Genomic DNA, 20,553 nt, shown 5'->3' on the forward strand with positions numbered 1-20,553 from the left:
TCCACTCTTACATAGTAGGTATCCATACTACCTACCTTACTGATGCCATGCATTTTCTCGGCCATGGTTCAGCTCTTTTCTCGCTTCTGCAAGTCACTTTTGAGTCTGGAGCCTTGAGTCTCGAGGTCAGTGAGTGCGCCCAATGCCACCATCCGCAACGTCCCATGTGGAGATCAGCCCGGCTGGCCTCCCCGCTCCAGCGCTCCCTCGCCAACACATCCTTACCGCCTCTTTCATGAGCCTTTCTTTTTCGAATCGACGAGACGTGTCGAAGCCGTCACACAAAGATGCGATACGCTTCATCTGTTGATTCATCATTGACTCACCAATGGCTCCTCTAATTCTTATGGTCTGATCCACCCCCCTCGCGTTTTTCATCTCTTCTCCAACACCTCAAGACAGAGTAAACCACAGCGGCGAACAGGGATCTGCATCGTCGTCCTGCAGCCTACTGCAGCCTGTCTAACCAGGTCACCTGCGGCAACACGTGTAACCACTCTCACTGTCACCCTCTGCTGTGCTGGGAGATTATTCATTGGCGACCTCTCCAAGGGTACCGCAGAGCGCTACAAAGTCACAGACTGTGAGAGATTCCTAACCCAGTTGTGATTGGGCCGCTGACCGTAGGCCACCGCGTGAGCCACAGTCGCAGACATCGGCAGATCGGGTATCGCGATGGCGCCAAAAAAAAAAGTTTTTGATCCTGAAGAGGGGCGAATTTCCCGTCTGCGCCTGCATGGCGGCCTGAAGCAGGGCGCTGGCTGGTGTCACTCGAAATCGAATGGGTGCCACAGCTTTTCCCAAGTCTTCACAACCTCTCGCGGAGGCAAGTCGTACTTAAAGCTCCCAGCCTAAGGTAGCTTCTTTCCGCCGGAGATCCACATTTGCCGTGTTGTCCGTCGGCCCCACTCTCGCCGACTCCCCGAGCCCGCCGGCCCGGAATCCTGATTTTACGGCCCTCTCGGCAACCATGGCGGCGACCATGGAAATCATGTGGACCGCTTTCCAAAAGTGCTATGAAAGGATTGCAATCGCATCTTGTGTTCTAGCCGACTGCGAAAATGTTCTAGGCCTGTCGGGGAATTAAAACTCTAGCAACGGCTTGGTTCCGAAACCATGGGTTAATCGTCTGGCCAAACCAAAAGGTGTCGGAACGATCCCGAACATGGACCCTATCCAAATCCCTATGGCTATCAGCTCAAACTTCAACGCCATGATAAAAGCGTTTGATCTTTTTCTGAAACTGCAGTCATGCTGTCATTATTCACCTTTGTATCAACATATTTACATTATTCAGATAATTCTCTTTCTTTAAAATGGTCGTGACGCAAATCCACGACGTTCTTGAACGCCTAAGACAAGAACATTTCGTCGCCTCCATAGTCTTCGCCGCTGCAGCTACCGCCGCACTTCTAACCGCAATATTGCTTCAGTACTTCAAACCAGTCGGAAAACGCAGAGGAAAAGATGGAAGGCGTCCCGTTTTACCACCAGGCCCCGAAGGCGTTCCCCTGTTCGGGAACCTGCTTCAAGTCAGTGCCAGCAAAGGAGACCCCTACAACAGAGGCGTACGTATCCATCTCTTCAGGTGTGGAGCTGTGCGTGAACATTAACTTAACGTCTGATCCAAAATACCAGCTCCTCTCCATGGCAAAATACGGAGAAATGACCACCCTCCACCTAGGCTCAAAGACCCTAGTCCTCCTCAACAGCAGCCGCGTCGTCAGCGAAATCATCGCCAAGCGAAGCAGCCAGACGAGCACCCGAACCCCCATGCCCATCTCCAACGACATCGTCGGCCGCAACCGCAAGTCCCTCATCATGTCCCAAAAGGACTGGGCCGAGCCCCGGCGCGTCATGCACTCCCTCCTCAGCGGCACCGCCCTCCGCCAGTACGGCGAGTTCCAGGAGCTCGAGAGCACCCAGATGATGGCCGAGTACGTCTTCAAGCCGGGCATGTGGTACCGCCACCGCTACCGCTACGCCAACTCGGTCATCCACCGCATCGCCCTCGGCGAGCGCCTCGTCAAGAGCGAGGAGGAGCTCGTCGACATGCAAAACGCAGTCACCTTCTTCGTCGGCTCCATCGGCAGCTCCATCATCGACTGGTTCCCCGACCTCGCAAAGCTCCCGCGCTTCCTCCAGCTCTGGCGCCCGCACTGGGAGGCCCTCGGCCAGTGGAACTACGACCTCTACGACCGCTGGTACAGCCCCATCGCCGCCAAGGTCGAAAACGGCACCGCGCCCCCGTCCTTTGTCCGCGACACGCTGCTCCACCCGGACACCAAGTACAAGGGCGACCACGTCGACGGCATGTACGTTGCCATGCAGCTCATCGAGGCCGGCAGCGACACCACCCGCGAGGCTCTCAACATCATGACCATGGCGGCGCTCGAGTACCCGGCCGTGTTCAGGGCGGCGCGCGCAGAGGTCGACGCCCTCTGCGGCGTCGACGAGCAGGCCCGTCTGCCCACCCTCGCCGACATGGACGACCTGAAGTACATTTGCGCCATGGCCAAGGAGATCCTGCGCTGGCACGTCATCTTCCCGCTCACGCCGGATCACACGACGTCCGCGGACATGGAGTTTGAGGGGTACTATTTCCCCGCGGGCACCGGGTTCGCCATCAACGGGCCCGCCGTCGCCAACGAGTGCGAGGATCCGGACGAGTTCAAGCCCGAGAGGTGGCTGGACGGTCACGAGGCGGATATCGCGCATGGGTTGTGGGCTTTTGGCGGCGGACGGAGGATATGTGTGGGATACCGCCTGGCTCAGCGTAGCATGTTTTTGAATATCGCTAGGCTGGTTCAGTGCGTCGACTACAAGCCTGTGAGTGGTTTTCCCTCTTTGTCCCTCGAATTCGGATTTTGTAACAGCACTAACTGGAGACCTACTTCTAGAACGGCCCGTACAACAGGAACATCCTGAACCTGGAGGCCACGGGCGAGCCCTTCCCCGTCAAGGTCGACATGAGGAACAAGCATTACGAGTCTCTCATTCTGCGAGAGGCTCAGGTTGCTGGTGTTTTGGAGGACGCTAAACTGATGCGGGACTAAAGTAAATGCTCGCCCTCCCCCCTTTTCTATAGAAACACTTTTGCTTTTGGCATTTGAATCTCGTGCCTGCCTCTTTTGTGCGGTGTAAGGTAGATTCGTACTTATATTCTACATTATCAAAGTCTATCGAGACAGTAGGAGTATTCACTGATGCTGTGTAATAATACCGTGTAAAAGATATCGAGAATCGCCCGAGCAGCCAGCAAAGGTAGAAATTAGAATGAATTCTACATTATCACATACAAAGTCAAGAAAGCTCTGCTTCTTTTGTTACCACTTTGATGTTGCCTCTCTTTCTCTCTGTCCCTCTGTCTCTCCCTCTTAAGAAGTCGCTCCACTTTCTATCATGAGTTCAAAGTCTCGTAACCCATCACCTCCCACCCGCGAAAGAAAGACATAGGATCAGGCTCAAGAAGCAGCGAGACATCGATATCCGCCGGGAGCGACCAGCTCTCCTCCAACCCCGACGCGCAATTCATCTCAGGGTCCATCTGTTGTCCCGATGGTTCCCTAGCTATAGTAAACAAAACGTACCGTGTCAGCTTTGCTGTAATGACGGCATACCCATTTGAGCGAGAAAAACAAAAAGGCTCACCTGCTTGCAATTGCGTGACGGCCCCGTCAATCTTGCGCAGCAGGTCCAGCGACTTGCGAGCCGAAACGCTGAACGCCGCGATGCCCTGCAGAATGCCCTGGCATTGCTCCCACGATGCAGACGTTGCTGTGTGGTCCAGCCCTGTCCAGAGGCGCGGACAGAGGCGGCAGACGATCAGGACTAAGCCGGCGGCACAGGCATCTGTGATATTTATATGATCTCGCGTTAGCCATCTTTTCTGCTTACTATACTCAAATGAGGGCCAATCGCCTTGGGGAATCAAAGAGAAGAAATGAAGGTGGAAGTGTCTCACACAAGCTATTCCACCACCACGCCCCCGTCGTGTCCGTCTGATACGAGCCCTGCACCAGATCAATGAGCTGCATGGCCGCGTCTACACACGCCCTAGCACACTCCGTCAGAAACGGAGCCCTGAGGCCCTTGTCCCGCGACCTGGACGCTGCTTCCGATGGTGGGCGGCCACCGGCGGTGTCCCGATGAGGTCGGGCGTACTCCGCAGAGAGATCGGTGAGAATCGGCCTGTGGAGCATGAGGCGGAGATACAAGAACCTATATTCAAAGAAGCATCCCCCTTATTCAGTCCCCGGCTCTCGTCTTATATCGAGTACACAAGAATGGCGGCGCGTACCTTGCGTGTAGAACGTGCTTTTGCGTCGCGAGGATACGGAGGTCATCTGGAGACGAGACCCCGTCCAGCACGGAAGCTTCAGACTCGCCTCCCCACGAGAGGAGCGGCGGTACCAAGTCCTCGAAGTCGGTTAATTTGGAGTCGAGCTCGACAATGGCGTCGAAGCTGAGTCCTCCTATGCCTCCTCCTCCTCCTCCTCCCCGCGTGCCGCAACTTGCTCTCTGGGCGGGATAACGGTTCCGCCACGCCTGGTAGACTTGTGAGAGGATGTTCTCGAGTATCAGGCTCAGCTTGAAGCTTTGGGTGATGAACTCCAGCTTGGGCTGCTCGAGACTCTGGCCTGCGCCGGAATGGGATCTGGAGAGTAGTTCGTTTGCTGATAGATTGGACGTGACGGTAGGTCGACCGAATGTCATGCTCACGAGGCTGACAACATGTTAGCCGTTACTACCTTTTTTCTCATGGTCCCAAATGACCCTGGCAACGTAGATAAACGATGATAGGGGGACAACTCACGTATCGATAATAACACAACCCTGCCACGTCCGCTGCCTAACGTCCATCTCCAAAGTGAACCCTCCCTCCCCCTCCGCCCCAAGGCCGGCCCCCATATCCCGCGCCGCCACAACATCCATATGAAGCCCGAGCCCCTGCGCAATCCGACACGCGATCCCAACGGCATTCCAGCACCGATCGGGAAACGGCGTCCCCTGAAAGACCAAGCCGCACAGCAACAGCGTCTGCACGACGCCGAGGTTGTTCTTCTCGAGTAGGTCGACGCTGAGGCACTTGCGGCTCCGCAGCAGAAAGACCTCGATGCTCTTTGCCTTTTCCGCGCAGGTGAGGTCCGCAAAGTTGCAGGCGAGCGCAAAGATGGAGTTGAGGGCGCTGTGGAAGACGATCGTGGTGGCGTCTGCGCCGGGGGAACATCCCAGACCTACGCCGCGGAAGTCCGTTTCTCCTGCTTCGAAGGCGGCTACTGCTGCTGCGGTTGTCGAGGTCGTCGGTTGCCAGAGGGATTCGTAGGCTCTTTCAAAGGCCGGTCTGTGGAAGACGGGGTAGAGGTAGTGTACTCTCTGAAAGTACAGTTGAAGAAGATAATCGGCAAACGGGCGAGGCGGTAAGAGGAACTTGTCAAAATCGGCGTATAGAGAAGACGGCGTCGAGAGGGACGGCAGTGCCTGCTGACTCCTAAACGGAGTGGATGGCTGCACTCTTGTAGGGACCGAGTTCATCGCGCTGTAGGCCTCCTTCAAGAACGCAACGGCTGAGGAGCTGCCGTAGAAGTCGGGCTCCGCCAAATTGTTAGGCGAGTCCTCCAGATCATCCTCGGCGAGAATGGTGCCCATGGCCGTCACCCGTCTCGCCTCGCTGGAGCCGTCGACGCCAACGGACGAGTACGGCGACGGGAGCTGGGCTGCCGCTACCGCTGCTTGGTCGTCGGATGTGTCCATGGCGCAGGCGGCGTCTAGTGCGGTAAAGTCCTGGGTTCTCGCAGCGGTGGGTGAGATATTATCAGCGGCGGAGCCGTGAGCGTCTTGCGCAGTGACTTCGAGAGTGTTGATGTCGATGCCATGTGATGTGCAAGCCTGTTCCAACTTGCGGATGCGCTCATGAAGCGTCTTTGTATAGCTTTTTCGTAGGTAAGCGGAATGAAGGAAGAAAACAGCAAATCATCACATCATGAGAAACTCACTCATCGCTACATGCCGTTCTTGCATTGTTCACCGTGTAGACGCAATGCTCGAGGGCCAGTGATCGTCGTTGACACGTCGAGCATATGGGCTTGCCTCCATCGCAGCGTGCCTTGCGCTCTCGGCATGGCTCACATGCCAGGGTAATTTTGCGACGACGCTGCCGTTCCTGTCGCCCAGGAGGCATCGCGAGGTGCTGTGTCATGCCGTGACGGTCGTGTGTGCTAGCTTTGAAGATGTTGAACTTTTGGTGAGAAGCATGCGCTCCTGCGTTAACAAGTTGTTAACACCGGAATATTCTCATGGCTGGGTGAAATTGTGATTGTCGGAAACTTGAGAACAGATTAATAGAAGTACTGACAAAGTACCCATACCAAGAATATCAACAACTCTACGGAGATGTCGGATGGAGATGTTCATCACGGGTTACCATGGAGTGTACAAGGCTCAAGTGAGTTTTGCGGGGTTGAACGGCTATTCCCTTGACGTGCAGATCGGACCGTGAAGTTCCCCGGCGGAAGCGGGCCACCGGGACGAGTTGAAAGCCCACCGGGGACTTAGCAGTTACGCTATGACTATCACCACCACAATGATTGGTGCGTATTTTCGCCGTTTGCCTCGACATGGGTACAACTGCCGGACCCGTCAACTACCTTACTTACTTGTATTGACGAAATACCTGGCATGCCCCAGATTTGGTGGTCAGATCTTGGTGAGCTTATGTGTTTATTTCGATGCAAGTAAGGTAGGACACCTTATCGAAGGATATGGCTACAAATGGATCGACTATTCTACGTGGAAATCTTAGATGCATTAATTAAAGAAACACTGAAAACCTTGGTAACGATTTGACCGCTAACAATTTGAGGAAATACACGATGACGGCAAGAATGATTTACTTGGGAATAGAGGAAACAAGCGCATCAAAAGAAATCCGAGCCTGGGCTACAGCCGCAACAAAGCCTGTCTTGTCAAATGTCCCCCAAGCCGCGAGACCAAGCAATGTAGTCAGGACGAAAAGCAATGCGCGCGGCTGCCTCTTCTTGATCGACGAGACCGAACTCGTTTGTCCCTGTAACGCAAAGAGTCAAGTTAGCTTCACCATTCACTCAAGAAAGTTCGTCGTCTCTACTCACGCTATACTCCCAGTCGGACCACACCGGAAACAGACAGCGATACCAAAAGTAGCCCTGCGTGTAGGGATAGCTCATGGCGTTCCACGTCTTGGTGCCGTCCGCCGACTTTTGAAAGTACCAGCTGCTGCACCCCGAGTTCCATACCCTGTGCTGCAAGGCGTCTTGGATGGTGTCGGTGTACGCCTCCTCGGCCTCACGCTTGATCACCGCAGTGCTCGCTCTGCCTTCCAGCGCGGGCTTGAAGACGCGCAGGGCGTAGTTGATGGAGTTTTCCAGGGCCATGATGGACGACGTGTGTCCCGTCGCAGCGTTGGGTCCTTTATGGTGTTAGCAGTCAGGGGAGAAATCCTCAAGGGAACACGAACATACCCATAATCATGACAAAGTTGGGAAAGTTGTTCATCATCGAACAATTATACCCCTCGGGCCCCCCAAAGGACTTCCAATGGCTCGGTATCGTCTCGCCATCGCGCCCAATGACGTTGACCCCGGCAACGAACTCGTTGGTGTGGTATCCGTTGGCCAGGATAATCACGTCGGCCTCAATCAGCCCCTTTGCCGTCCTGACGCCCTCCGGCACAATCTCCAGCGCCTTCTCGTTCGTCAACGTCAGATTCTCGGCGTGCAGGCTGTTCAGGTATCCGGAATCGAAGATGCGCCGCTTACACCCAATCTCGAACTCCGGGATCAGTAGGTCGTGGTACTTGGCCGGCGCCGTAGACCGCATATACTCCTCCGCCACCTTCTTCTGTCCAGCTCGATACTTGCTCGCAGCTTCCGTCAGCGGGAACCCCTGCAACGAGCTCTCCGCCGCGGCAAAGACGATGAAGCGCAGCAGCCGCGCCAGGCCCGGCACGGTCTTGAGCCCGGACCGAATCACATCAGGCACCTTTCTGTCAATGGGCGGGAAGATCCAGTGCTTCGACCGCACAATCTGCGTCAGCGACTTTGTCTTGTGGACGACGCTCGGGACGACCTGCGCGGCCGTACACCCGTTGCCAAAGAGCACGACCCTCTTCCCCTCGAGCTCGATGTCCGGACGCCACCGGCCCGTGTGCTCAATCACGCCCTTGAAGGTGTCCGCGCCGGGAACGTCAATGTCGTTGGGTGTGACGAGCGCGCCCGTGCCGGCGAAGAGGAACTGGCACTCGTGGAAGAAGGTGGCGCCCGACTTGAGGTGGCGGATTGAGAGGCGCCAGCGGGCGCGCTCCTCGATCCACTCGCAGCGCTCGACGAGCACGTCGAACGACATGTTGCGGACGAGGTTGTACTTGTGGGCCACGTTGTTGAGGTACTCCCAGATCTCAGAGTACGTCGGCAGAACTCGCGTCCAGTGCGGGTTGGGCTCGAAGGAGAAGCTGTAGAGGGCGCTGGGGACATCGCAGGCGCATCCTACCGAGACACCAGAGGCTGTTAGCTCGTTGCTCTGGAGGACTGTATCGGGTGTAGATAGTCAAGAATGGGATGTCCTAGACTTACCCGGGTATCGATTGATGAACCAAGTTCCACCCAGCTGGCTATGCCGTTCAAAGAACTTTACGTCTTCGATTCCGTACCATCGCTTCAGCGTTGCTCCGAGGCCAATAGCTGCAAAGCCGGAGCCGATGCACGCGAATTGGCTGTAAGAGACATTCTCAGTCTCGCTGACGTCGATAGTTCTCGCCATGATGAAAATCGTCAAGGTGGAGAGAATGAAGTTGGTATCGGACGCTGGTAAGAAGCAAGAATTCAGTTACAAGTAGGATTGCCGAGAGGACATGCAAACCAGCTGTGGAGGCATGACCATCTCATTGTTTTATTCTAGAAACACCTTACACCTCATCCTACCATCAGCCGTCGTCCATCGTTACCGTTGATGTGATGTGATCAGTCTCCGGATGGTTTCCGTAAATGGACATCTGGGGGGCTGCGGGCGCGTTCCTATTGGTCGGGACGATTCCGACTAAAGGCAAAGTCAGGACCCAAGGAGATGCGACGGTCACTTCGAAGCCGCGACCCCCTCGTCGTCGTCTTCGATCTTCGCACTTCCGAAGCTTATGATTCGGTCTTGGCAGCAAGTCTGGAGCTGATGGAATTGATGAATTTGTTATGTGCGTCCCTCGGCTTGAACACAGTCTTCACAGTAATGGCTTGGGATGGGTGCCAACCGTCAAGGGCGCATTCTCACGCCAACCACGCGACTTACACAGCGTTATTTAAACCGATATCGCGATGATAGGCCCATCAAGTTAGATCAAACAACGAACATTTGTAACTTGAGAAAGTATCCCTTCTGGGAGTAACACAAGACTGCAAGGTCTTGTGATTCTGTTCGATATGAAAAGTACTTAGCCAATTCGGTGCGATATGTGAACATTGGATTATGTTCGGAACCCTTGATACCGACAATTTACATCTTATAAACGCTCTTGAGAATGCGTAAAAGCAAAGATAAGGAACAGCACCGCATCTTTCCGAGCGCGTAAGCACGCATATTCCTCCTTCTTAAGAACCGACTCCGTCATCACGCCGACTTCACACCTCCTTTCCCACCTGAAACCTCCAACTTTCCAGTCTTTCCATCAACCTTTTGATACCCCTTGAAGTTCACCTTGAGCCCCGCAGTACTCTCCCTCGCAATCCTCCAAAACCACTCGGGAGAACTCCTCTATTTCAACATTAGCAAACTGAATATTCTTCTTGGAGAAAGGATTAGGATAAGAGAGAGGAGGAAAAAGCACTCACCAACATGGCAATGTACCGCATGATACCCGGCAGGTAGATAACCCGCCCGTACCCGCTATATAACGCCTCCGTAAACGCCCCCGCAACGGCATCCGGCTCAAGAAGCGGGAACACAAAGGCCGACTGTCCCGTCTCGCCGCTGAACATGGCCGTCTTGATGAAGCTCAGTATACCCAGCGTCAGCCGGACCTTGGGCGCGTTGTGGATGTACTTCAGTTCCAGCTGAAGACTCTGTTGTTTCCCCAGATATCAGTCAGATATTTTCTCTGGAGGAGCTTCATCTCGCGTCCAGCTCGTCCCATATGTTACGCATCCATGACAGAAGAAACATACCTCGTGAAGAGCCGCCAACCCGGCCTTTGTCGCCGCATAATCCGCAATCTGTGCAGGCGGCATCACAGAACTCATCGAGCTCACATTCACAATGTGCCCGTGATTCCTCCTCACCATGTGCGGAAGAAACTCCTTGATCAGCAAAAACGGCGCCAGCAGATTCGTGTTAATCGTCAGCTCTACGTCGGCATACGTCCCCTCCATGACGGTGGCACCGCGCCCCAGCCCGGCATTATTCACAAGCACCGTCGGGTCCCCGACCTCAGCGCGGATGCGCTGGCAGAGCGAGCGGATGTTTTCCTTGTCGCTCAAGTCGCACTGGTAGTAGTGCAGATTTGTTCCCGTCCCGGGCGCGGGCTGCCACGCCATGGGAACGTAGTCCACCACGACGATCGTCGTCTGCGGGTTCCTGGCGAGGAGGTCCCGCACCACGCCCGCGCCGATGCCGATGGCGCCGCTGGCGCCCGTGATGACGACAATCTCCTTGGACCAGTCCCACATCGAGTCCGTCGTCCAGTTGTTGGCTGTCCCGCGGGTGAGGTACTCGTGGAGCCGGAGGCCAACGCCGGCGGCCGCGAGCACGCAGGAGGCGAATTGGAGTTGGGCAAGGGTGAAGGGGATCTTGTACGCGGCGAGGGCGGCTTGGTCTATCGACAGCGTTGCTGCTCCTGCTACCGCGGCCACGAGGACCGGATTGAGGATGGTCCCGCGCAGGAAGACGGCGACAGTGTCGATTGTGAAAGTCATGATGATCTCTGGTGGTGGGTGAGTGGGATTCGGGGGAGAGTGAATTGGACAAATGATACACTTTACAATAATTCTGGTCATCGAAATTGAGCGATCTGACCCCCCATATAGAGTGGGATGAAGACGAACATCTAAACAACAACCGTCTCTACTTCGTCCCGCCTCCGTGATCCCATCCTCTTCCCCAGACCGTTCGCCGATGGGTCCATCCCGGACCCCACATCGGGTTGGTTCCGAAGGCAACCCCCAGTTCAGCTTTCTGGAGCGGTTCCGTATGACTCCAATGTCCGTCCTCCACAAAAGCCTGCAAGAAGGAACAGCCGGAGGCGGGGAAAATAGATCTTGACTTCCCCATATTTTGGGACGGGTTCTGTGTTCTCCATGTCGGCCCGCCGCGGAGTCCGTCAGTGCAGCAGCTCCCCGCTTTATACCTTGGCTCAGTAAACTTGACTACCTCGGCACGCATTTGCACCAACGTTTTGAAGCTGCAAGCTGCCTTATTTCAGTTGTTCCCCAGAATACCTAAACTCTTTCGAAAGACTTAGCTGTAGGCTCCTCTTTTCACGTCGGTAAGAAACTCGGCTCCGGCATTTCGGATCAGATCAGCGACCATGGCCCAAGCACAATCTGGTCTCCGACCTCTCCAGAAGATCGGCCTCGTCTTTCATATACTATGGGGCAAGTACCGCAATCGACAAGCTACATGACGAAGAACTCACCGAAGAAAACAGCTTTCCCTACCTTCTTTTCAATCGTAGCTCTCGGGCTACCACGCGCCATCCGCCGTGGCATCCCGCTGAGATACTGGTTCTTGGCCGCAACCTACCGCATCGTCCTGGGCGTCTTTCAGCCACGTGAGATCCAATTCCTCGCCACTCCGACCCTGCAAGTCTACTCGGCCTGGCTCGCAAAGCAAAAAGCCAAAGAGTCCAAAAACGCCAACACCGCCGCCCTCGACCGACTGCACCAGGACGTCGAGCCCCTCAGCACCGGGGCCGATATCAACCATGTCGCAGCCGGCGGCGGCAGCGGAAGCATCATGTGGCTCGGCAACCGCAAGAAAGCCTCCAAATTCGTACTCTTCTTCCACGGCGGGGGGTACGTCGCCCCGCTGGCCCCGGGCCACCTCACCTGGTGCGGGGAATGCTACGTCAATGGCAAGCCCGGCGATAGCAACGGAGATGAGGTCGCCGTCGCGGTCCTGCAATACACCCTCTGCCCGGGTGCTACGTACCCGACGCAGCTGCAGCAGGCCGTGGCGGCCCTCAATCACCTCCTGCGATCCGGCGTCACGCCAGAGAATCTCATCATCGGCGGCGACTCGGCTGGCGGGAATCTCACAACCCAGGTGCTCTGCCATCTCCTCCGTCCCCACCCCGACGTCCAGCCTGTTCGGCTAGGTGGTCCCCTTGCCGGCACGTTCTTGGTCTCCCCTCTCCTCACGCTTCGCACCGATGCCGTCTCCTATCGAACAAATCACCGTGTCGATATGCTCTCAGCTGCCATCGTCGCCAAGGCCGGCGACTACCTCTTTGCCGACGACCATGTAGCGAAGCAAGCCACGAACCCGCACGAACCGCTGGCACTAGATGGCGACATGGAGTGGTTCGGGGAGATTCATACCATCGTCAAGTCAGTATACGTGACGGCCGGCGCGCAGGAGGTGTTCTGCGATGACTCGCGGGTCTTTGCGGAAGCAGTCAGGAGACGGAATCCCGGGTTGGACGTCCAGCTGGAGGTAGCGTCCACCGAGGTCCACGATGGAATTTTGATCGAATCCGAGTGCGAAACGATCGGGGACGCGTCTCGGAGGATGAGGAACTGGGCGTCAAAGTGTTTGTGATGATTTTCTGTCGATCAATGATTACACGTGATACCACCACCGCCTTTGATGACCCTTAGATGCCAAGTGCACGTCGGCGTTTCGTTCTGCTCGCTCCTCTGCTGCCGCGTCGTTCGTCTAGTGCGCTCGTGAGAACATAACATATCTGTCTCTCATATCCGTGGCTGAAATCCTCGTGGTAATACAGCGCCCTGGTCGATGATTCGATATTGGGCCAATTCCTTAGCCAGCCACCTGGATGCACTCGCAAGCAAGGGCGTTCTTTTCACGTCATATCAGACTCGGGTGAGCTTTCTCATGACTCCAAAAAGAAGCATCTGACGTGCAGCAGCACAACTTTGCCCTGTTGCGACGCGCCCGTAAGTTCGGTTCCTCGATTCCGATTTGACTATCTCCAACAGGCAAGGGTGTTTCGAACCGAGGTCACGATGTGCATACCGCGGGTAGTCATTGGGAGGGTACAGCTGCGGCCGGGTACCCCAAATCCTGGATGCACCGCGTCAATTGTTGTCAACACTCGCCGACAAGGGACAAACCGAACAGGTTGAAATGATTCTAGACCACGAGACGGAATTCGAAATCTCGTCCAGTCGTGTCGCAATAAAAAGGAGCTTCGCCGATTCGTCGCCCTACAAGATCTGCCTCCAAAGAAACGGGCCAAGACTTTGGCACGTTTGTTCGGGGTACGGTAGCGGCGGCCCCCCTCATCTCCCCTCACCACTGGGGAGTTTTCATCATGTAAATATCGCGTAACCGTTTTCCCTTTTCTCAAAGAGCCGCGTGCCCAGCGCCAGCATGTCCAGCATGACACTGCCTTTTCATCTCGTTTCCCGTTCCCGCGGGTGCGGGAAGCCAAAAAGACGAACCGAAACGAACCCCCCTTCCACAAAAGCCGAGTTGAGGCTCTTTGGGGCTTGCTTTGACGACATGTTGTCTCTCCCCAGGGTGGCAAGACGTCAACGGCTGCGACAGGGCCTCTGGGTAGAGCGAGGAGGTGTGTAGTTGTTTAAATCAACGTCGACATTGGAAGATTTCGTGAGGAAGGCACTCACAAGGCACCTTCCTGACAGGGGCAGGTGCCTTACCTTACCTAAGTAAGCCATTCAGGTTTCCACATCTGCAAACTGCAGGTGCTCCTATCTTATCGCAAATCAGACCGTTGCACCTGCCACACCACACCACACACCCAGAAGGCACGCCAACATGTCGTTGCGCCCGCAACACCCGCCAAACCACCACGAAAACCCACCTCTTGCGGGCGCAAGATCCAAACTCCCGGGCCCTTGATGCGTTTCCCTCTGCCTTTGCCGCATCGCCATCGCGCAACGGGAAGGATCAACTCTTTTCTTTATCTAGGAGATTTTTATTTTAGACATGTACCTAGGTCCCTAGAGGGACGAACCGCGTCCCGAGATCTGGGGAAAGGGAGAAAAAAGTCCCGTCGAGCGCCCGCTGGATCTTGGGGTGCAGCGAAAGCTTGAAGCCAGCTGGAAGAGCCGCATCTTGAATATGACTTCATATTTCGACATCGCGACTCCCTCTCTTGCTCTTGCCCCATACACTATGCTGCTCATTTGTCTGGTAGCAGGTGCGTATGGCTCGTTGGGTCCTGCCAAGACATTGAAAGTTGACCCCCCCCCCCCCGTGGCACCGCACTTTCTTGCCTAACAATTTCCCACTTGGCGCCCTCCTTCCTCGTCCATTTTCTCCTCTGCGGCCTCTCCTTCTCTCTCAGTCTCTCTCCGTCTCGTCTACCTTTGCCCGATATTCCTCCCACGTTTCCCTCTTTTCCAATCTTTCAGCTCGCATGACCACCATCTCTCTTCACTCCCACTTCTCCTATTCAATTGCAAAGATAAGGAACCAAAGGAACTGGCGGCATCAATCAGCCTTCGTATCCATATCGACCCCCCCCCCCCCCTAGTCTTCTCACTTCCGAATTTCCCCTTCACCCGCACGCCCTTTCATCAACCGACGTCCAATGCAAGCCGCCAAACCCCCATGATGCATGCTCGACTAAGGTATATCACACTAGCTCGCCCCGACGGCGTGAACGTTCCCAAAAAGTGGACATATTTCTGAGATGGGCAGACCATCTTTGGGGGTCGCGACGCCGGTCCGCCCACTCAGCGTTCAATTCCTTATCTCTTGGACATTCGGCCGTGGGTGGGGTTCACTAAGGCGACAAGCCCCCCCGACGTCGGTAGCGTGGGCGAAAAAAAGGGTGCGTCGACAGGGGGCTTCGATGTTGATGAGAGGATCCTTGACAAGTTGACGATGCCGCCCCATCCAACGATCCCACCCCCCTCGAAAAGAAGACCAGCGTGGAGCGTCAATTCCCGATCGTTTACACTAGGCTACAGTACGTACTCGTTCCCTCTTCTTCGACATGTCTTTATGATTAATCGCCTCGATTACCAACGGTAACGGTGTTGTCTACATCCTCTCGGAAATAGTCGCACCCTTCTCCAGAACATTAGCATCAGACCTGGCGCCGACGTCGGCTTACCGGTACTGTGCCGCGGCGCTTAGTCTGTCAATTTTAGAAAGCAGAAACGAGAGTCATTATCCGAAGCTGAAAGATGTCCCCAAGCAGAGGACACAGACATACTGTTCGGTGTCCCGGGGCGCATTGTATGCAGAACATCATCCCACTCGGCGTCTCATCCCAAGGACCCAAGTCGCGTACGAATACGTATGCATGCTGTTTGGGACGGCCGGCAGAGGGGACATAAGATGCGCGAGATGAACGTTCCAATTTGGGCAGAGAGATGGAGGACCAATTGGATCCGCGGTCTCCGAGCCAAACTGGCCGAACCAATCTTAACCACAACGTGGTCGACCGGACGTGGTAGCCAAAACGGAACGAATAGATGAGCACCAAAGCAACCCAAGCAACAAATAACGTAGCTCGTCCGGGGAACTGCAGCCCAATTATCCGCCTGGAAAACTCAGTGCCTCGAGTCGCGTGTAAAAAGTCAAACCCAAAACTCAATCATCGAGACAAGAGTCGGGGCGAGAGGGGAGACGCACTGCCGACTCGACAAGAGTAAGAGTATGATTACCCAGTGAGACTGGGTGTGAGTGAGCAGGAAAACCCGGGCCACAACCTGATGTCTACTACAGTAGTCGGATTTGCCAACGAATCAAACATGCCAGAAGCAGAAATAGAGCTTGCGCCAAGGCTGATGGCCGTGTTTCGATCCTTTCCCCCTCACCCTCCACCCCCATCTGCACAACCTTCCTGACATTCCACAAACTTGTGACACTTGACCGCAATTGTCCAGCTCTGCCAAGCATGTACACATACAGAAGTGGTGCGCTGTTTTTGTGTTCACTCTCTCTGCCTCTATCTTCTTGGTTGTCATTTCCGGTCGTACAGGAGGATGAGACATTCGGTAACACCGCATGCATCCTCGTCGTAATACCCCCCTCTTTATGCGCTCTCTCGATGCTTTCGTCTCATTACACTGTCAAAGTTCTTCACTTGAAGGGAAATGCGCTTGAGCGTTTGGAATAGATAAGAGTCGCTTGTATTTGGCTTCTCATTACGGATATACCATGGGGTATTATACAACAATAAAAAAAAAGTATCTGCTCGCTTCGCATTTTGCGGGATATCCTTCCAACGGGGAAAATAGCTTTAGATCAATCCCATCCTGTAAATAACGCCTCGCTTTTGGAGCCCATACGGCACCCAAAGATTCAAACCAAAGTGACCAACTCTTCCTCGTGGCACGGGCCCCAATTTACAGAGATGGAGCCTTCTCGCTCCTGATCTCGCCTTGGGGCGTCGCAGGCTTGGGCTCGTCAGATCCGCTGCTTGCTCCATTGTTGGCCATGTGCTGATGCTCCTCAATTCCGTGCTGGGGAATGAACTTTCCCTCTCCGGCGGGCTCGGCCTGGTGAGGGGTCCAGGCAAGGAAGTCGCGGCGAACCTCGACGTAGTCGTAAGAGAATTCACCGTGCTGGTCGTCGTCCATACCCAGGAGCTCGGCCTCCTCGGAAGCGCGGAGCTTCAGGCCAGGAATCATGTCGATGGCCTTGGCCAGGATGGCAGACATGACGAAAGTGTAGGCGCAGCAGGCGACAATGTAGGCGATTTGGATGTACATGAGCTTGTAGTTGCCGTCAACCCAGCCGCCAGAGACTCCCATGTTGACACCGTCGAGACCGATAATCGAGCTGGAGGCGAAGAAGGCGTTGAAAATGAGACCGACAATACCGCCGATACCGTGCTCGGCGAAGACATCGAGAGAGTCGTCAATCTTGAGGAGGAATTTGACTAAGGGACAGTTGTGTTAGAAGTGATCCCACTCAGGCACGAGGAGGGATAGCTTACTCTTGGTGCCGAAGTTGCAAGCAACACCAGCGACAACACCGAGGATGATGGAAGCCCACGGAGTGATGACTCCGGAGGCAGGGGTAGCGGCAACGAGGCCGGAAATGGTGCCGGAGCACCAGCCAACAAGAGACCACTTCTTGGCCAGACGGAAATCGAGAAGGCACCAGGTCATGGCGGCGAACATGGCGGTCAAGCAGGAGTTCCAGCAAGCCATGGCGGCACGGAGGTTGGCACCGAAAGCGGAACCACCGTTGAAACCCAACCATCCGAACCAGAGAAGAATGGTGCCGAGAGTGATGAGGGAGATGTTGTGGGGACGGAAGTTGAGCATCATTCTCTCGTTGCGACGGCCGAGAACCCAGGAGTAGGCGAGAGCCGACATGCCGGAACCAATCTCGACGGGGCCGCCTCCGGCGTAGTCGAGAACACCGTACTTGAAGGCCCAGCCGTTGGCGTTCCAAGCCCAGCAGGCGACGGGGGCGTAGACGAGGGTGGCCCAGAAGAAGATGAAGACCATGCAGGGAATGACTCGGCCGCGCTCGGCGGTGGCACCAGCAGTGAGGGCGGCAGTAACGGCGCAGAACATCATCTGGTAGAAGGAGTAGAGAAGGGCGGGAACGAGAGGCGAGCCTTGGGAGGGAGTAGCGAGAACCTTCATGAGGCCAAAGTGTCGAAGATCACCGATGAAGCCGTTGGTGGCAGTTTCGCTGAAGGCCAGAGAGTAACCCCAGAAGTACCACTGGAAGACGATGACTGAGAAGCTCATCATAACCACCCACAATTGGGAGAGGGCCGACTTTCTGCGGGCGAGACCGGAGTAGAGAAAGGCGATGCCGGGAATCATAAGCAGAACCATGGCGGCCGAGACGAGAATGTAAGACTGGTCACCGGATTGGTACCATTGGTTCAGGTTCGTGGTGGCTATTCACGTATTAGCATCAAAGTCGGTCGAGGCGGGTCCCAAATTTTGTAGGAAGTTGTCGACGTACTGGAATCACCACCGTAATCGGCGTTGGTGCCATTGAACTCCGTAGGAGCTCCAGTATGCGTGTAAGACATGATGGGCGATTGGTGTGCGATATCGAGGTTGGGGCGAGGTGTTCACCAGAGTATTGGATGGCGTAGAAGAGTCAGGAGAGGGGATGAGAGATTATTGTTATTTGTTTCTCAAGAGCAAGCTGTCTCGAATGTGGACAGAGCTGAGACGAGATTGTCGACGGCCAGGGTATGTCGGATTCAAGATGAGACGAATTGCCTGGGTGAAGAGGAACGAACAGGCGGACAGAAACGGGACGGGAGGGACAGGTAGGATCATATATATAAATACCAGACAGATAGGACAGAAGAGAGAAGGGGTGGCTTCAAGAAGGACGTGGTCGCGGCAGAGGGAGCATGGAATACTGCGGTGATCCCTGGCCGTGTCTGGGGGTGTAATTGCCTGGGCCAGCGGAGCTAGTGTGGGCAATCCGCATACGGAGGAGGCGTTGTGGGAGCGGATGGGGAGGCACTGGAGGGCATTGCTCCGTAGGTAGACATTTGACATTGGGCAACGGGTTAATCAGTGGGTGATTTGACAGACAGGAAAGTGTAAGTGAGTTTTGGTGCGGGCAGATAAGAGACACGACACGGGCCATGTTGGGCAAATGATGAACATGTGAGTGGACAAGCATGGTGCGGCGGACGCAGTACGTTAGAGGGAATAAAGTGGGTGCTTCTCCTCTGCTAGAGTCTAGGGACTACGGATAGTAGAGACAGAGAAGGAAGAAGGCGGGAAAAACTGAACCTGACTGAGCGTGCTATCCCGAACTCAATGCCCGTGGGCCCCAAAGCAAAGAAGGCAAAGCATGGCAAGTGCAAGCCAGACCCGGCCGTTCGGGGGAAATCCTGGCCTAGAGACGCCCCTCCCCTGCCACAAGTAGAACCTGCATCGGTACGTACCGCGGAATGTCCTTGCACCTATCGCGCCCCACGCCTTCCTCGGCCGGCCACCATGTCACTGTCATTGTCATTCGCATTAGTCCTGATAAAGTACGTACTCTGATACTCCGTACTGTCTCTACACACTACCTAATCTCAGAATCGAGTGAGCTGAAGCAAGCACTCCCGCCCCAGGCTCCTACACAAGTAAAAACGACGATGAAGATGCAGGTGTAAGTAGGCTTCGATTCTTCTCAGGCGACAGCCCATGGCAGTGGATTCAAAGGCAATAGGGTCTGGGGTGATTAAGCTCTTGCTTCGGCTCACTCTCGCCGTCTATGTGGAGGTCTACGGAGTAGGACCTGTGCCAGTACGCGTGTTTGTGTGAGACTTTGGGGCACAAGCTTGTCCATGATCCTCGTCTCCTCCCATTCGCATCGCATCAACCAATTTCTGATGCTGAAATGCCATATCAGCGCTGGCCTGTTCTTTCACCCTAAGCACCCACGGCATCTCTGTCTACCAAGATCAATGGTCTATGTAAGTTCAGGCTCAATGAACAGTGATCAGGTCAACCCTCCACTCGGCCGATATCTGTCCCGGCAGGACAAATACCTCACCGGCTGCGACACTGCCACTCCTACCGAACATACAGCAACCAAAATACAACTTGCCAAGCCAAGCCATCGAAACTATCGAGACAGCTTCAACAGTCACGCTTGGCTGCCTCCCTGTCTCCCCCCAAATTCCAATCATCCTCGATCCTTGGCTGTCATCATTGAATCAATCATGAACCAAAAGGAACATCGACCCGAACGGACGGCCAGTCTCCCAGATACGCTTGACAGAACCACAGATAAGGCATGCGATAGGCGCAGCCCAAGCGGGACCTGTCAGTGGTGGACAGTAATTGGGCTGAATCAAAGAAATGCCTTTGGTCCACTCAGAGCTCACTGTGGCTGTTTAGTCAGCCAATTCCATCACGAGTTTGCAAATACCCTCACTCAGTCACTCTCTACTTCCAGCATCCACGCTTGTCATCCATCCCCCCCTGCATCTTCACGGCCCAGCAGTCCGGCAATCACTCGACCCACACGGACACCCTCCACCGATGCAGGCGGGACAAGACCTCACGATGGGGGTGTCGGCCTGGGATACCCCCAAATCCCTCGCTCCCTTTCTTCTTCAGTGGAATTGCCCTAATGGGGTAATCCTCTTCGCGACAATTCCCGTCGTGTCCTCCACCCCCAAACCCCCAAACTTCAGCTATTGATCAGGTCAGAGGATGTCTCGACCTTATCGTAAGGCTTGACTTTGCTTTTCAGCATTGGCATTTGCTGACGGGGTTAGCTCCCAGGAATTCGGTCACTGCCCTTGCTCGAGCACAGTCCTATCGCGGTACTCTCGACCAATACACTTCGATTTGTCTCACATAGCGCACGCGATGCCTGCTGCCGACCTCACGGCCAATGATTAAAGCCAACCCACCCCCCACCCACCATGAGGACATGATC

The 20,553-nt window shown here is 55.1% G+C and overlaps 8 protein-coding genes across 8 annotated transcripts; 3 read left to right on the top strand and 5 right to left on the bottom strand.

Moving 5' to 3' along the window:
• Nucleotides 1–47: 47 nt before the first annotated feature.
• On the top strand, nt 48–3,056 carry CLUP02_06069 (cytochrome P450; the record flags this gene model as incomplete). The annotated part of the gene is made up of 9 exons (XM_049285073.1): nt 48–125; nt 178–305; nt 399–583; nt 647–785; nt 877–1,040; nt 1,146–1,272; nt 1,358–1,568; nt 1,639–2,829; nt 2,901–3,056. The coding sequence occupies 9 exons, from the start codon at nt 48–50 to the stop codon at nt 3,054–3,056; spliced, it is 2,379 nt and encodes a 792-aa protein (XP_049142216.1).
• A 344-nt stretch (nt 3,057–3,400) lies between these two features.
• On the bottom strand, nt 3,401–6,199 carry CLUP02_06070 (fungal specific transcription factor domain-containing protein; the record flags this gene model as incomplete). The annotated part of the gene is made up of 6 exons (XM_049285074.1): nt 3,401–3,570; nt 3,652–3,852; nt 3,965–4,221; nt 4,301–4,726; nt 4,817–5,932; nt 5,997–6,199. The coding sequence occupies 6 exons, from the start codon at nt 6,197–6,199 to the stop codon at nt 3,401–3,403; spliced, it is 2,373 nt and encodes a 790-aa protein (XP_049142217.1).
• Nucleotides 6,200–6,889: 690 nt separating this feature from the next.
• CLUP02_06071 (monooxygenase) lies at nt 6,890–8,796 on the bottom strand (the record flags this gene model as incomplete). The annotated part of the gene is made up of 4 exons (XM_049285075.1): nt 6,890–7,066; nt 7,131–7,447; nt 7,500–8,522; nt 8,610–8,796. 4 exons carry the CDS (start codon nt 8,794–8,796, stop codon nt 6,890–6,892), a joined length of 1,704 nt encoding a protein of 567 aa, XP_049142218.1.
• Nucleotides 8,797–9,633: 837 nt separating this feature from the next.
• CLUP02_06072 (short-chain dehydrogenase) lies at nt 9,634–11,015 on the bottom strand (the record flags this gene model as incomplete). Its single annotated transcript, XM_049285076.1, has 3 exons — nt 9,634–9,777; nt 9,855–10,085; nt 10,188–11,015. 3 exons carry the CDS (start codon nt 11,013–11,015, stop codon nt 9,634–9,636), a joined length of 1,203 nt encoding a protein of 400 aa, XP_049142219.1.
• A 622-nt stretch (nt 11,016–11,637) lies between these two features.
• Nucleotides 11,638–12,777, top strand: CLUP02_06073 (alpha/beta hydrolase fold protein; the record flags this gene model as incomplete). Its single annotated transcript, XM_049285077.1, has 1 exon — nt 11,638–12,777. The coding sequence occupies one exon, from the start codon at nt 11,638–11,640 to the stop codon at nt 12,775–12,777; it is 1,140 nt and encodes a 379-aa protein (XP_049142220.1).
• Nucleotides 12,778–16,526: 3,749 nt separating this feature from the next.
• Nucleotides 16,527–18,181, bottom strand: CLUP02_06074 (ammonium transporter; the record flags this gene model as incomplete). Its single annotated transcript, XM_049285078.1, has 3 exons — nt 16,527–17,062; nt 17,120–18,043; nt 18,112–18,181. The coding sequence occupies 3 exons, from the start codon at nt 18,179–18,181 to the stop codon at nt 16,527–16,529; spliced, it is 1,530 nt and encodes a 509-aa protein (XP_049142221.1).
• A 97-nt stretch (nt 18,182–18,278) lies between these two features.
• Nucleotides 18,279–18,665, bottom strand: CLUP02_06075 (uncharacterized protein; the record flags this gene model as incomplete). Its single annotated transcript, XM_049285079.1, has 1 exon — nt 18,279–18,665. One exon carries the CDS (start codon nt 18,663–18,665, stop codon nt 18,279–18,281), a length of 387 nt encoding a protein of 128 aa, XP_049142222.1.
• A 267-nt stretch (nt 18,666–18,932) lies between these two features.
• CLUP02_06076 (uncharacterized protein) lies at nt 18,933–20,516 on the top strand (the record flags this gene model as incomplete). Its single annotated transcript, XM_049285080.1, has 8 exons — nt 18,933–18,973; nt 19,042–19,139; nt 19,200–19,246; nt 19,305–19,423; nt 19,516–19,931; nt 20,007–20,227; nt 20,306–20,340; nt 20,390–20,516. The coding sequence occupies 8 exons, from the start codon at nt 18,933–18,935 to the stop codon at nt 20,514–20,516; spliced, it is 1,104 nt and encodes a 367-aa protein (XP_049142223.1).
• Nucleotides 20,517–20,553: the final 37 nt, after the last annotated feature.

This window comes from Colletotrichum lupini, chromosome 3, assembly GCF_023278565.1.
Source record: "Colletotrichum lupini chromosome 3, complete sequence".
Taxonomy (NCBI): domain Eukaryota; kingdom Fungi; phylum Ascomycota; class Sordariomycetes; order Glomerellales; family Glomerellaceae; genus Colletotrichum; species Colletotrichum lupini.